The sequence below is a fragment of the Oncorhynchus kisutch genome, linkage group LG9, assembly GCF_002021735.2.
Source record: "Oncorhynchus kisutch isolate 150728-3 linkage group LG9, Okis_V2, whole genome shotgun sequence".
NCBI classification, from domain to species: Eukaryota; Metazoa; Chordata; class Actinopteri; order Salmoniformes; family Salmonidae; genus Oncorhynchus; species Oncorhynchus kisutch.
In genome coordinates, this window is record NC_034182.2 from 13,426,476 (window position 1) to 13,442,775 (window position 16,300).

A 16,300-nucleotide genomic window follows, 5' to 3' on the forward strand; every position below is an offset into this window, starting at 1 on the left:
GGGATGAATGAGCCAATTGGGAGTTGGGGATGATTAGGTGGCCATGATGGAATGATGGCCATATTGGGAATTGAGCCAGAACACCGGGGTTAATACCCCTATTCTTACGATAAGTGCCATGGGGTCTTGAGTGACCACAGAGAGTCAGGACGCCCTTCTTCTTTTTTACGTCCCACCCGAAAGACGGGAACCTAAACCGGGGACTGTCCCCAATGCCTCCTACTGGCCCTTCAAACCCATTTCCAGTAGCATCTGGTCCCCCATCCAGGGACCGACCAGGACCACTCCTGTTTAGCTTCAGAGGCAAGCCAGCAGTGGGATGCTGTTGGCGATCTAAACAACCTATTATATCAACATGGACCACCAGAGGAACCTATTTACCATCCATGTCTATAGTAGAGCCTCCATCAGTCCTATGCCCATGTGTGTGTTTTCATTTGCGTATCCATAGGTGGGGAAGGGTTGCTGTGCTGCTCTCAAAGCCATGGGCTCCATCGTGTACGTCACAGAGATCGACCCCATCTGTGCCTTGCAGGCCTGGTGAGTTCAACCAATCGGAGCCTGGTACGTGAACTAATCGGCCAATGGCAACAGGGTGAACGAGGAAGTAACGCGTTTTTTCTTTCCGTCCCCGTTCAGCATGGATGGCTTCAGACTGGTGAAGCTGAGTGAGGTGATCAGACAAGTGGACATTGTCATCACTTGCACAGGTGAACAACTCTCCCTTGTCCCCCTGGTCAGCACTAGATGGCCACGTTAGAGCATATAAGTGGCAATAGTGTCAAAACTAATAACCAAGCGTAAGTACATGAGCTTGTTGGAGTTTAAGTCGGGGTTAGGGTTTAGATTTCTTTGTAAAGTCCATTTTGTGGTTAAAAAACACTACTCCCATCCTTTCCAGCATGGGCATAGCAACAGCAACCACCTTCTCCCTACGGTTTTACTGCTTGGCTAGTTCAGCCTGCACCACTCTATTCAAACACACTTCCCTCAGCAGCCTAGAGGGTGACTAGGCATTAGGGTATAGGCCAGCGGTGACCAACCGGTCGATCGCAGTCTCCAAGGCATTTCTAGTCGATCACCAAATATTTCTGTCAAAAAAACAGCAATGATAAATATTTTTTGTTTAGAGCTGTTGGTGCGCTTGATTCAGCAGCCCTAGCGCCGGTAAGGCAAAAGTGTTCCCGTTCTGAACCATTTCATGTCTGAAGGCAGAAGTTCCCCTAAACGGCAGGCCCGTAGAGCAAATCAAGTTCACCTATAGGCCTTCCGCTGGCCAATCGGAGAGCTCAGATCAGTGTCTGCACAGTTTCCTCGTCGCCACAGGCTGGAAAAAGAAGACTCGAACGCACAGCAAGGTTGATACTGTGAGATTTCTTCACTTTTTTAAAACCATGACTAGAGAGAAACAACGAATACAGCAAAGAGCTGCTGTTTGTATGAGAACATGTTTGTTGTTATTCAGTACTGTCAACACTTTATTAAACACTTTTCTAAGCTATAAAATGAGCGTTTTCCCTACTCCCACTCGCGCTGCAAAAAGCACTGCTGCGGCAGTGAATGAGTATCGCGAAGTGTTTCCATACGCCTGTGTTATATTAGCGGCTTTATTTTTTTTGTATCGAGGAATATTTCACTTTCTCTGGTCATATGAGTAACAACATGATTTGGTGCACGAGGCAGAAATAATGCAGTGCGACTTGAGTTTCGCCATCAGCTGGAAGACTGTCCCCTTTTTCAAATCAAATTTGATTAGATGTTCAGGAGTCTTATGGCTTGGGGGTAGAAGCTGTTTAGAAGCCTCTTGTACCTAGACTTGGCGCTCCGGTAACGCTTGCCGTGCGGTAACAGAGAGAACAGTCTATGACTAGGGTGGCTGGAGTCTTTGACGATTTTTAGGGCCTTCCTCTGACACCACCTGGTATAGAGGTCCTGGGTGGCAGGAAGCCTGGCCCCGGTGATGTACTGGGTCGTACGTACTGCCCTGTGTTGTGCCTTGCGGTCAGAGGCCGAGGTGGTTGCCATACCAGGCAGTGATGCAACCCGTCAGGATTCTCGGGAGGGAGAGAGGGACGGTGAGTCGGGTGAGAGGCAGCCTCACCTCTGCTCCTTCCCTCCCCTCAGACTGCCCATCAGATGCAGACCATCAGTCCAGTAATTAAGCAAATTATTATGCTCACTCCACTCTGTCTCACAAGTAATACAACAAATGATCTAGTACCATTGTGATCATACCAGAGAAGAACAACATTGGCTGGGCAATTCAAGCATAGCCAATATGCACGGATAATGTATTGGGCCTATAGCCAACTACAGACATCATTGCTACAGAACTGTTTTGAATTGGTTAATGTTGCATAGGCTTACTTTTTTAAAGTCATGTTTAAAAAAATAAAGTGATCTTGATTCAAAAGATGTTGGTGACCACTGGTGTAGACATTACAGGAGTCGCATCAATCACTCCGACCTGGCAGCCATGTGCGTAGCCAGCCGGTCAGTGCTCCACATTCAGATTCAATCAGAGTGAAGAGTTAATTGGGACAGACTGCATTACCTCCCTCGTCTATTAAGCCTGTCGACAGGCTGCCGTCCTCATCAACGTTAATTGAAAAAGGACAGACAACCGTAATCACTCGTGCGAATGTGTATGCACACAGACCTGCACGTTCACACACTCCGACGTCGAGGCAAGCGATGCCATTCAGACACTTATTCATACTGTAGGTCTATGTGGAGAGTGGATGTGGAGCCCAATGGTGCATTTTGACTCGATCGATTTAAAAAAGTGCAGGAGATTTATTCCTAGCATCATTTGTGTAGCATATACAGGAACATAATTCCTTTTTGAAGTCGTTATAAACGTCATTCAGCATGTATCGGCCCGGCAAGAGGTATTGGTAGTATTCTCCTCTGTCCACATGATTTTCTCTGACGTTTGTGTACAGTAGTGAACATGATGTTTGTGAGAGTGTAATATTGATGGCACGTTTAATGACGGCCCCTCTACTTCAGGTAATAAGAACGTGGTGGTGAGAGAATACTTGGACCGTATGAAGAACGGCTGTATTGTCTGTAACATGGGACACTCAAACACCGAGATCGACGTGGTGAGTGAAGTGTGTGTATTGGTGGGAGATGAAGGGGGGGGGTTGTATGTACGTGTGTGGGTGTGATATTGTGACAGCTTGACTGATCGTGTGGGTGGAAGACACTGCTGTCACCAATGCTTGTCACGTTATTGTCACTGTGGGGGAAGCTGTGATACGACAACACGCCCCTGACCTGACGTTGTCATAGTTATGGGTTGGCTCGCTGTGGCTTATGCCTGTCAGTTGTTATCACTGTTAAGGTGACATCCTCAGGGTCATAGTGAAACCATTTTCATAGTGACTGTTGTCATCAGGGCCTGACATTAACTTTTTTGTCCACCCACCACTGCGACAGAGATTTAAAAATCTACCAGCCACTCAGATTTTTTACCAGCCAAAATAAAATACTTTTTAAAATTTTTAATTTACGGATGAGCATGCGTTGTAATGTTTCTAAAACAATACATGTATTACCAGTAATAAGTGAAGTGGTATATTACTCAGTTACTTCATTTTTTGTGACCTGAGTCTTAACCAAAATACCTAAGATGAGATAAAAATGTTATGCTGCCTCTTTAAGGGTGGGAGGTTACCGTGGCAACGAGGGCACTGAGCCACTGGACTGGTCAGTGACTGCCTGTGATATAGAGAATCTGACTAGTAGCCGATGTAAAAACAACCTAGCTATTGAACAAAACAATGTAAATAAGCCACAAAACACAAGGACAAAGTCTCACTTCAGAGTAAGTTTGACCAACTTTGGATTTCAAAGTGGCGCAGCGGTCTAGGGCAGTACTTGAGGCGTCACTACAGACCTGGGTTCGATCCCAGGCTGTGTTGCAGCCGGCCGTGACTGGGAGACCCATGAGGCGGCGCACAATTGGCCCAGCGTCGTCTGGGTTCGGGAAGTTCGCCAGCTGGACGGTGTTTCCTCCGACACATTGGCGCAGCTGGCTTCCGGGTTAAGCGAGCAGTGTCAAGCGAGCAGTGTCAAGCAAGCAGTGCGGCTTGGCAGGGTCGTGTTTCAGAGGACGCATAGCTCTCGACCTTCGTCTCTCCCGAGTCCGTAGGGGACAGCGATAGGACAAGACTGTAACTACCATTGGATATTACAAAATTGGGGAGAAGAATGGTTAAAAATATAAGAAATTAAACAAATTTGACCACCTTTTATACTTGATCGCACCGGTTCCAAAATGAGTCTTCAGCGCGGTGCACCCAGCTCCCCAGCCAGGCTGTGTTCCAGCATGTTGAGCGAGAAGGGATATTATTATAGGATTTGTAAGTTCTTTGTGTGATTTTAGCTACCAGCTATGAAACAAAATGACAGAAATACTTTGAAAACAGCTACTGCAGCATTAGTTCAGCTGTACATGAGCTCCATACTTGACTTATTTACAAATGGGATTGACATGCCTGTGGAGCCCTGACCAACCGCCAATGTGGCTGGTGAAACAGACATCTTACCCACCAATGCCAAAATCAACCTGCATTTGACGGGGTTTAATTTTAGGCCCCGGTTGTCATAGTGAAACTGTTCTCGTGGTAACTGTTTCCTGTCTGTTTTGTTGTCCTCTCCTCCAGGCGAGCCTGCGGACCCCGGAGCTGACCTGGGAGAGAGTGAGGTCACAGGTGGACCACGTCATCTGGCCCGACGGCAAGAGGATAGTGCTGCTGGCTGAGGTGATTCATCATCGTCGTCACATTAATACAAGGCTCTCCGTGACGGTACTATCTCAAATCAGTGCTCAATCGCACGGGTCAATGATCTGATCTATAAATCCTCTCAACTTCCAAATAACTGGCCGTGAATTGATCCATATGTAGCTGTACAACAACCCCTATCTGAGGCTGAGCCTGGTAAACAAGCAGTACGTCTACACCACATTCACTCGCTCTCGCTCTCTCGCTCGGTGTGCGTGCAGCACTCCCTTTCTCTTAGCAGAGAGAGACAGAGGCACTCTGTGTGTGTGCAGCAGTCTCTGACAGAATGAAACCACCGTGAGAGCGAGCCAGACCGAAAGCCAGACAAAGCCAGGTGCTTCAGTGTGTCTGCGGTTTGATCTCCTCCAGGCTTTAATCAGAGAACAGAAACCTCCTCTGCTGTTTGTTTGCCCCTCTCACGCTTCCCTCTTTAGACTCTATTCTCTGTCTTCACTCCTGGACTCTCTCACTTCTCCTCTACTGTCTCGAGCTGAGGGGCTTTTTCAAAGAGAAGTTGCTTTTTTGTTTGTTTGTTTTTGTTCTCCTGATGCTCTCTACAGAACAGGGAAGTGTGAGCTGCCTCAGTTTCCCCCGGGCAGTCTTCATACTGCATAAAGTAACAGTACGCCCGTTGTGCTGTCACTGCTACTCGCAGCAAACGGGGAATTGAAACTAAAGCTGCCACCAAAGTCGTAATTGCTACGCGCTAACACAACATGTTGCAGCTCTCTGGGGACATAATGAACATTATCGCAGGCTTTCTGTGCCACTAAGGAGTGTATGATGGCGGTAGTAAATGGAGATCAGTTCCTCCTCCTTTGTGAATGCTGCCTCGTTAGCGGCCCAGTAACAGTACCAGTCCCATTTTCTCCCTCTGTTTACATCTCTCGTCTGCACCATGTCTTCTGTTATTCTGACCTTGGACTCGGCAACACTTTTTCTGAAATTTTGATGATGTCGATGTCAACCACACACAGCTGTAGGCAGTTTTCTCTGATTCTGTGTGCCGTTAACTGGTTGTTAACCCAATGTGTGTGTCTCGATCTGTCCTCAGGGTCGTCTGCTGAACCTAAGCTGCTCTACGGTCCCCACCTTTGTCCTGTCCATCACCGCCACCACTCAGGTACCGTGCGTTTTTGTGATTTGTGTGTGGGGTGGATCAGCGTCGGCGTGTGTGCCACTTCGTACAGTAATCGGAGAGATCAGGGTCCTGTCATTGCTCTGCCGCTGACCCCAGGCCGCGTGCGTCATGAGAGCGTGGCGTTGCCATGGTAACACAAATGTGTGTGTGTGTGTGTGAGAGATTGACATCCGGGTCTTGTTTCATACCTCAGGCCCTGGCTCTGATAGAGCTGTACAACGCCCCGGAGGGACGCTACAAACAGGATGTCTACCTGCTGCCCAAGAAGATGGGTAAGAGGCCGAGCTCTATGTCCACAAACACAGACATACACCTTTATCCCTCCTCTGTCCTCAACGCTCGGTCTCACACACACACACACACACACACACACACTCCGTAATCCTTATTCGCTCAGGCCTCAGCCGAGGCAGCCAGTAGTGACCTGACAGCACCCGTCCGCCTGTCTGAACCTCTGACAAAACCCTTTTAGGGGTAAACATTGAGTTGAAAGTGGATCAGCCAGAATGCACAACCGACTCAGCTCAGCAAATAGAAGCGATAGATTCAGTATAGGGATAGAGATGGCTAGCATGACCGTGAATATGTTTTGAAGCAGCTCTGTGCTAACTCAACCCCTGCAGCCATGTCTTGGATTGGGTTATCTATGTTCTACGTCATGATCCAAAACTAACACTGGATGTTAGTATATCAGGTTGTGTTTGCGCCATTTAGTCTTTCGTTCTACTCATTTACAGTCATAGAATCCATAGTAGAACGCATCCTACGCCAGCGTATGGCGTAAAAGCAGGGAGAATGAGAGGCAGAGGGGCAGACTGGAAGAGAGGCTCAATATAGGTCAGCCTGTCAGGCCCTGCTGCTAAGCTCACTGCACCATCACAGACGGCGTGAGGGAGAGACCGGGACAGGAGAAGCAGCCCCAGTGTGTTCATCTAACCCCACACAAACAACTAAATGAGTAAATAACCAACAGCCCCATGTCCCTGCTAGCTAGAGTAACTAGGCGCTCTCCTCCCACTTTTTCTTTTTCTGTCTCTCTCTATCCATCTTTCTCTCTCGCTCTCTCCCCCCCCCCCCCCCACTCCCTCCTTCTGCATTATTCCAGATGAGTATGTGGCCAGTCTTCACCTGCCTACGTTCGATGCCCACCTCACTGAGCTGAGTGACGAGCAGGCTAAGTACCTGGGCTTGAACAAGAACGGGCCCTTCAAGCCAAACTACTACAGGTAAACATTAACGCCTGAATGCTTAGATTGCCTGCTAATATTGTATGTCACATACACTGAGTATACCAAACATTAGGAACACCTTCCTGCTTTTGTGTTGTGCACCCCCCCCCTTCCCCCCATCATTTATTCAGGGCATGGACTCTGGAAGGTATTGAAAGTGTTACACAGGGATGCTGGCCCATGTTAACTCAAATGCTTCCCACTGTTGTGTCAAGTTGGCGGGGTGTCCTTTGGGTGGTGGACCATACATGATACACACGGCAAACTGTTGAGCGTGAATCCAGCAGCGTTGCAGTTCAAATAAAATAGATTTATAAAGATCTTCTTACATCAGCTGATATCTCAAAGTGCTGTACAGAAACCCAGCCTAAAACCCCCAAACAGCAAGCAATGCAGGTGTAGAAGCACGGTGGCTAGCATGTCTGGTGAACAGGTCAGGGTTCCATAGCCGCAGGCAGAACAGTTGAAACTGAAGCAGCAGCATGGCCAGGTGGACTGGAGACAGCAAGGAGTCATCAGGCCAGGTAGTCCTGAGGCATGGCAGTTCTTGGCACAAACCCGTAGCACCTGGCACCTACTACCATACCCCGTTCGAAGGCACTTAAATCCTTTGTCTTGCCCTTTCACCCTCTGAATGGCACACGCATGCAATCCATGCCTCAATTGCTTAAAAATCCTTCTTTAACCTGACTCCTCCCCTTCATCTACACTGCTTGAAGTGACATTAATAAGGGATCGTAGCTTTCAGCTGGTCAGTCTGGCATGGAAAGAGCAGGTGTTCTTAATGTTTTGTGTGCTCGGTGTACATCTTTCGTGGTGTTATATTGCAAAGGTGTAATGTTATGAATACAGTTATCAGAGTTATAATGAGAAATCAATCAATCAAATGTATCTATAAAGCCCCTTTTACATCAGCCGATGTCACAAAGTGCTGTACAGAAACCCAGCCTAAAACCCCAAACGGCAAGCAATGCAGGTGTAGAAGCACGGTAAGACGGCGATGCTTGGTAGAGAGAGCTCCACAGTGCAAGATTGTTACATAACTGTAACTGCAGGATTTGACATTTCGTTTTTTTTCCTCCCCAAGGTATTAAACCAACTCTGAAATGAAGAAAATACCGAGGCTCCAAAAATCGTACAGAACCCAGAAGAAAGGAGAGCGGAGGACGGAATAGTCACACACCTGCTTTTTACAAGAGGGGAGCAGCTATGTGCTAATTGCTCAGAGTGGAGGGCGTGGCTTACCTGCGCTTTGGCAGTGTTTTATTTATTTCCGCTAGAATAATGTAACTCTAACCTTTTTTTTTGAGCTGCTCCTGCCATTTTGCGCTCCTTAGCAAGCGTCTCCTGGAGATTTCGTCTTCTCTTAGCTACTTGTCTGTCCGTCAGTCAGTCGTACGTAAACTCCGTTGCGAGATCTTTTTATTGTTCATTTAAAAACCTAAAGATGGAAAAACTATTAATGAAGAAAAACCAATGTACAAAAAAATCTCTGTGTGAATGAAAGATGACCTCTGAAGATTTAGTGATGGACGTGTGGTTCATGTCCTGTTGTCCGTATTTCCTACTCTTGACTTTTTTTTTTTTTTCAAAGATAAATTGAAAGGGATTAGATGAAGAGGTGGGAGGGGGGAGCTCATTGGGTCCAATCATATCCTGTCTTTGCTCATTTGATTCAGATTTATTCTCTGTCCTTGTTTTTAAGTACGTTTTAATGCGTTGGTTCTCCTATTCCCCCAGTCAAACTGGACAGTGACAGGTGTGGGGGCGGGGTCTTTCCCTGTGATTGGTTGGGACCTCTCTCCCGCACCTATCACTCAAACACAGTGAATCCATCTCAGCTCCCTGTACCACAGCCTCTCAATAATGAACTATGTTCTTCAGCCCCCAAACTGCTCACATGATGCCAGTGTTGAAGTTATATGAAAAGTATTTTGCCCGACCAGAGTTTATGACATCCATCCACAATGTCCGGAGCTAGATTCTCCTTTCACAGCATTATACTGTATTATAAACTGGGTAGTTCGAGCCCTGAATGCTGAAAGCCGTGGTATATCAGACCGTATACCACCATGACAAAACATTTATTTTTACTGCTCTAATTATGTTGGTAACCAGTTTATAATAGCAATAAGGCACCTCATGGGTTTGTGGTATATTGGAAATATACCACGGCTAAGGGCTGTGTCCAGGCACTCTGCGTTGCGTCGTACATAAGAACAGCCCTTAGCACAGGGTATATTTTCCATATACCACAAACCCCCTCGTACCTTATTGCTTAATTAGAGGCATGACAGGTATGTTAGATCATTACAAGGGGATATATTTAGATATTTATGTAGAAATGTAGATTTTTCTATCTTTCCTCCACCCATCTAATATCTTACCTTTTGAAATTAAACATCTGTCTCGCTATAAAGATAAGCAATTAAATGTTATGATAAATGTTCGGTATGATTTTTTGGGTTGAAAACTGTGACAGACTATTTCAATGAGATACCAAATGTACAGCAAGGCTGGTAGTAGTTTCTTTGGCCAGGTCCTCAATAGTAAGCTGCTGTACGCAAAACCTGTACAGTAATTACAGCGCTAAAACCAATTAGCCATTGTCAGGCGTTAGTTGTGATTTTAACTGCAGTAGGGCTATAGCTTTATGCCTGGATCATTACATATGCTTGTAATTAGTTGTGGACCTTACATTTCACACGTTCCAAAAAGTTTCACCACTTCAGACATCAGTTTACCTCATTGTTCCAATTTATTATGCATTTATGATAAAAGGTCATAGTCACCTTTTATAAATTTTGTGTCTTCATTAGTTTGAGTTTTTCTGGTGAGGGCCAAACTCCTCTGGTACGATTATTAGTCCGGCTTAATTTCCTCCGCGTTTTTAGATTCAACTTTGTTAGAATCGCAGCTGTTAGGGTTTTCTCCTGAACCAAAAGCCCATACTACAAGCCAGCTGGGAGGAGCCAGCTGGGAAGAACCAGCTTTTCTTCTCATTTTTTAATTTTTTTTTTTTTTTTTACATCGTATAGAATGGACTTAAATCCTTGAGAACATGCTCCCATGTTAATTATGCCCATACTATACATTCTAAAATGCCACTGTGTTCATGTCATACTCGTGAGCTACCTTTTGTGCATTTATGCCCCCCAGCCTCCATAATAACCATCTTCCAAGTCGGAGGCCCTGTCTGTGTGACCATCCCATAATGCCCGTATTTCTGTTTGTCTGACTTTTTAGAACATTATCCTTGTGCTGATTATCTCATCTGTTAGAGTGGTTTATCGTGTCTGACCGTGTGTGTGTGTGTGTGTGTGTGTGTGTGTGTGTGTGTGTGTGTGTTTTAGGGTCATGTGTAGTAGGACATGGTTGCTTCGATACAGTTGTCTCAGGATCATAGCCTGTGCGTTTCCCGGGGGTGAAAGAGCATTAGTCGGTCCAATAGCTGCGTCACGTGGGCAGGGTTAACGCCAGCATCTTGTATGGTTAACTCAAAAGTATAGGAATTCCAGCATATCAACTCTTGTATTTATTGTTGTAAATCCACAGTCAGTACAAATGGAACTTTTTTTTTCTTCTCAAATTTTTAAGTTGTCGAAACAATGTTTAAATATTGCAAGTGATAATGATAGATGAGCAATAATAAATCTAATCTTAAAGAATAAAAATGTCATTGTATCAATCTTTGTCGTCTAATATACGATGTGCTGTATTTTTTGTCATTTTCATGTGTTTTCTTGAACATACATACATACATGTGGATAGAAAGATTGCTGCCGATGCCTATTAAGCATGCATGGTTGCATTTACACAGGCAGCCCAATTCTGAGACTTTGCCACTAAACGCGTGGCAAAGTCTCTGACCTTGTGTCAGACCTTATACCAATTATTGGGCAAACGATCAGTATTGGGGCTGCCTGAGTAAGCTGATTTCCCATGGCCTTGAGGCATCTCTAGACTCCGGCTGATCTGAGAGATGAGAGGATGACTGCCTGCTGCTGGGAGCTCAAAGAAAGATAGACATCCGTAATGACACCACTTGAGAGAGGAAGAGAGGATGTTATGCCAAGTGCTAGAAACAAAGTAGTATCATTGTGAACTAGGGCGTTTCACTATAGCTTGGATGATTTGATTACAAGGCGCTGGTACCAGTGTTTGGCCAAGTTTTACAGGATGGGTTTAGCTTATGTTCCCACAATCTTATTTACAAGCCATGTGTCCTATAAGACTTATTACTGCGGTTGTGAAGAACACGTGCTTCTAACATTAACACGGTTTATTCAGGTGACTCAACACGATAGATTCTGTGTCTATTGGAATTATGTTCTCAGACCTCAGAAGTTTGGATACTTACTCCATCACGGGGTTATAATTGGGGTATGCGCTGAGATTAAATGGATAACTGTGTTGCCAGATGACACAGTGATAGGGGGTGACACTGGGGGTGTCGAGAGCACTTGGAAGCAGCTGTTGTCGCCACCCAGTCACAGTCGTAGTGAGTGACCTAATCAAAGCGAACCCACTGCACCAGCACCCTGAAGCGCACACACACACACACACAATCAGATGTTGACTGCCTATTATCCCGCTCATGCAACACACACACTGACTTCACTCCGTTAATGTGAAAGGTTTGACACACAAAGGTAAAAACGCAAGATTCATAATTAAACTGTTGTTTTGGTCCCTAACAGCCACCAATATTAACCATATCAGGAAATGAAATGTGTTTGTCACATGAGCAGAATGCAAAAAGGTGTAGACTTTAGTGAAATGTTAACGTATGAGCTCTTTCCCAACCATGCAGAGTTTAAAAAAGGTGCTAATAAGAAAGAGGAAATAGTAACCCAAAGAAGGTGGCCTCAAAAGAATGACATTAACACAGGTGCATTTCACATAATCATGTTTGTTTTGACCAGTGTTCTTCATCCATAAATCTCTGCATACAGTATAAACACCCTCGCACTCAACCAGCCACCATGTGTCAAGTTCACGCACGTGAAACAGATATGACCTTTGCGCTCTCAAACTGTACACTCCAATCAGATCACGTTAAGTGCTTTTCTCAGTCAGGGGGGTTGTTATGGGGGGGGGAGCAATCTACATCAAGCAGCCCCCTGCTACAGTCACTAATCAATAATTCACTCAGGTCACTAGCGGTGGTGGGATGAGAATGACCGTGGAGTGGTCTAGGTCTGGTCTGTCGTCACCCCTCTCCGACCCTTACATTACCACCACTCAATGTGGCAGCCTGCCTCAAGGGATGGATGTTTGGGGGGGGAATATTAAATTCCCTCTGGAGCAGTGTTCTTCAATCATGATCCTGGAAGCAGTCTTTTGTTCTGGCCCAGCAATAACATACCCGATTCGTCAAATGGTCATCAAGCTCTTGATTCATTTAATCAGGTTTGTTACTAGGCTGATATAAAATCATTTTATTGACTCATAGGTTTTATGTCTTGTCTCGGGTCTTGGATTGATTGAAAGGCCCACTCTGACAAAGGTGTGGAGGATATCAGGATATGACAGATAATCTATACACAATCCAGTCATTCTGACAGAACAAGATGGATTTAACAGCTGTGTGAACACGTTATGGTCATATTCAAGCACATAGCTACAATTGAATAGCCTATCAATACTAAGCTATAATAGCAAATGTTTCTTTGAAATCCACCGAAACGAACAATGTTTCTAATGTAGGTGCCATTATGGAACACTCAGCATCAGCACCAATTAATTGACCGCATTCGAAGATCCTTTACTCGACTGATTCACTCGCGGGTAAGACCAACCCGCCTGTCACCATTTACAGTAGAAGTTAACCCCGCCCTCTCTGGCGTCCAGTCAACCAATCACACTAACGGGGACGGGTTTCCTGAACTTGGAATAAACTGAAATCTGTTACAGTTTGTCAGGCTCGAACCTTACCGGAATGCACAAGCTTCAGAAAAAGTGAACGAACCAACACAGAAAGATGCAGGCAGACGAAATGGAGGTACCTATCATTAATTATATTAACATATAACTGCAACAAACAAAAGGCCTCTGCCGAATGGGAGATATGTGTTCGTGAATATGCTGAAGGATTGGGAGGTAAAGCCAGTTTGTAGCTACTCGTTGAGCCAGTGTAGAGGGGTCCACGTCCGTGTGGTTTGTTGTTGCTGGGGAGCTTTAAATGTCCTTTTGCCACAGAGCCGCTTTTGAAAGCATGCAGCCCAGGTTGTTATTTTGGTGACGGAGCAAGTGGATGCTATAAATACCGTAAGTTTATGGTTAATTCTGAACGTGGCAAATACAGGTAGCTAATGTGACTGTCAATGTCCAGGATGTTTTGTGGTCGAATCTTCTCTTGCAGCTGCTGCCTGTGTATTTGTGCATGGCATCGTAGACCAGTGTCAGATTGGCAAATATACAGTAGGTTTATGTACACAGTAGTGATGTTGGGGATAGAAAAAGAAGAAATCATTCGGTGTGTACTTATTTGTCCCATATGCTCTGGCAGCAGCCTATATGTAGATATTCCAGTGTGTGAATCAATAAAATTTTTAAATAGCATTTATTTGTCAGTGCAGAAGAGTGGATTTGAAATTGATAGAATAAGCCATAGGCTATTAGCTAGTTTCTCAATTAGTACATATTAAGATGTAATTACTAACTGGATTTTTTTTTTCAACACACATAGGTTTTCAAAATGTTTCTCTAATTATATGCTTGCTTTCAAGTAAACATGCTTGACATTATGCTCCATACCTCTAGGATACAGCATATAGTTGTTCTAATAACTAATTCATTCAGCCATTAAAAATGAAAACAAATCAATTGCATTTTGGATTCATGTCTTGGCAGTGTAACCCAGATCCAGACTAGGTTGCCCAGCCCTGCTAGTGGGCAAACTGTGGTGGTGGGTAGCCTACATCTATCCAGTGAAATCACACCAATCATATCCTGGATCGTGTTTGTTGGGCATATTATATGGTGGGGTGGGGGTGGGGGGGGGGGGGGGGGGTGGGGGAGGGGGGGGGGGGGGAATGATACAAAAAAGGAATTGGAGCATATTTCCCCTCCAGTCTCAAGCTTTCCAGGACAGAGGTGGGGGGTTTCAATGATGGTTGATGGGCATGAAATAAACGCATGAAACCTCATCTCCACACTGGTGAAATCTAAAGGCTCCAGTTGGCTCATTTCTTTACCAATGGCTTCTTTTAAAGCAGACTAATGCATCTGTAAACAGAACTCGGTGTAGCTAAGACTACATTCAGTGCTCAAGCCACACAATGCACACCTAAGTCATCATAGTCGATATGAGATATGATCATCCCACTTAATTCTATTGCTTTGTCCAGGCTATTCCTCATGTGATCTGTGTTAGAGTTGATTGTTGCATTGGCCCATTGGCTTGGCTGGCTGGCCTGCTTCGGTCATAGGTTATTTTTAACATATGCTTATATGAGAAGAGGGGGGATGGGGGCTGGTGGGGATTTTGATGGGATGCCCAGTGTTTGCACACACCGACGGTGGAGCGCAGGGTTCACTGTGCCAGTGTGGAAGGAAGGTTAGTGTTCATAGCAAGCTGGAGGGGGTGGGGGAGAGAGAGATTTGTTGATGCCCACGGGTAGCTGAGTGAGAGACACCAAATTCCCCACTCTCCTTCAAACAAACATGAAAGAGCTCTATTGAGAGCAATAACAACACCAACCGTAGTTTCCCGTGCAACAGACACAACCTTCTGGCATCCTCTCATCTCATCTGCAGGGGGACTAAGCCAATCAGACATGCCTGTGTTTAATTATTATCCCAATCAAGCAATCGTGAGCTGAAATTAAGATATGGTTTCTAATCAAATCAAATACAATGTTATTTGTCACATGCGCCGAATACAACAGGTGTAGACCTTACAGTGAAATGCTTACTTACAAGCCCTTAACCAACAACGCAGTTTTAAGAAAGTATTTACTAAAATGAACTGAAGTTTAAAAAAATAAATTAAAAAATAAGAAAATAGAAAAATAACGAGCAACAATAAAATAACAGTAATGAGGCTATATACAAGGGGTACCGGTACAGAGTCATTGAGCAGGGGCACAGGTTAGTCGAGGTAATTAAGGTAATCTGTACAGTACCAGTCAAAAGTTTGAATACACCTACTCATTCAAGGGTTTTTTCTTTATTCTCACTATTTTCTACATTGTAGAATAATAGTGAAGACGTAAAAATCTATCAAATGTTTTTATAAAGCCCTTCTTACATCAGCTGATGTCACAAAGTGCTGTAGAGAAACCCAACCTAAAACCACAAACCGCAAGCAATGCAGGTGTAGAAGCACGGTGGTTAGGAAAAACTCCCTAGAAAGACCAGAACCTAGGAAGATACCTAGAGAGGAACCAGGCTATGAGGGGTGGCCAGTCCTCTTCTGGCTGTGCCAGGTGGAGATTATAACAGAACATGGCCAAGATGTTCAAATGTTCATAGATGACCAGCAGGGTCAAATAATAATAATAATAATAATAATCACAGTGGTTGTAGAGGGTGCAACAGGTCAGCACCTCGGGAGAAAATGTCAGTTCACAGTTTTCTCTCACCAGGGGTGATGGTTGGATTCGTGTTTATCGTCAAAGGAATGAGCGTTACACCGAGGCCTGAACTCTGGAGCGGGATCAATTTGGAGGTGGAGGGTTCGTCATGGTCTGGGGCGGTGTGTCACAGCATCATCGGACTAAGCTTGTAGCCATTGCAGGCAATCTCAATGCTGTGTATTACAGGGAAGACATCCTCCTCCCTCATCTGGTAACCTTCCTGCAGGCTCATCCTGACATGACCCTCCAGCATGACAATTCCACCAGACATACTGCTTGTTCTGTGTGTGATTTCCTGCAAGACCGGAATGTCAGTGTTCTGCCATGGCCAGCAAAGATCCTGTATCTCAATCCCATTGAGCACGTTTGGGACCTGTTGGATCGGAGGGTGAGGGCTAGGGCCATTCCCCCCAGTAATGTCCAGGAACTTGCAGGTGCCTTGGTTGAAGAGTGGGGTAACATCTCACAGCAAGAACTGGCAAATCTGGTGCAGTCCATGAGGAGGAGATGCACTGCAGTACTTAATGCAGCTGGTGGCCACACCAGATACTGACT

General features: G+C 45.2%; 2 protein-coding genes across 6 annotated transcripts in view; both read left to right on the forward strand.

Moving 5' to 3' along the window:
- Window positions 1–10,852, forward strand: part of LOC109896774 (putative adenosylhomocysteinase 3) — a 42,260-nt gene extending 31,408 nt beyond the window's left edge. For 2 of the 4 annotated variants that reach the window (XM_020491117.2, XM_020491116.2), the window contains exons 10-17: window positions 452–540; window positions 640–710; window positions 3,013–3,107; window positions 4,674–4,772; window positions 5,848–5,916; window positions 6,128–6,206; window positions 7,040–7,160; window positions 8,251–10,852. In XM_020491117.2, coding sequence (XP_020346706.2) covers window positions 452–540; window positions 640–710; window positions 3,013–3,107; window positions 4,674–4,772; window positions 5,848–5,916; window positions 6,128–6,206; window positions 7,040–7,160; window positions 8,251–8,257 — 630 coding nt within the window. In that variant the 3' untranslated portion in view covers window positions 8,258–10,852. Of the gene's footprint in view, window positions 1–451; window positions 541–639; window positions 711–3,012; window positions 3,108–4,673; window positions 4,773–5,847; window positions 5,917–6,127; window positions 6,207–7,039; window positions 7,165–8,250 lie in introns of those variants that run through there. The other 2 variants (XM_020491118.2, XM_020491119.2) reach the window with 1 other exon arrangement.
- Window positions 10,853–13,045: 2,193 nt separating this feature from the next.
- LOC109896775 (striatin-interacting protein 1 homolog) overlaps window positions 13,046–16,300 on the forward strand; it is a 40,297-nt gene continuing 37,042 nt past the window's right edge. For both annotated transcript variants that reach the window (XM_020491120.2, XM_031831930.1), the window contains exon 1: window positions 13,046–13,167. In XM_020491120.2, the coding sequence (XP_020346709.1) occupies window positions 13,147–13,167 (21 nt within the window). In that variant the 5' untranslated portion in view covers window positions 13,046–13,146. The remainder of the gene's footprint in view (window positions 13,168–16,300) is intronic.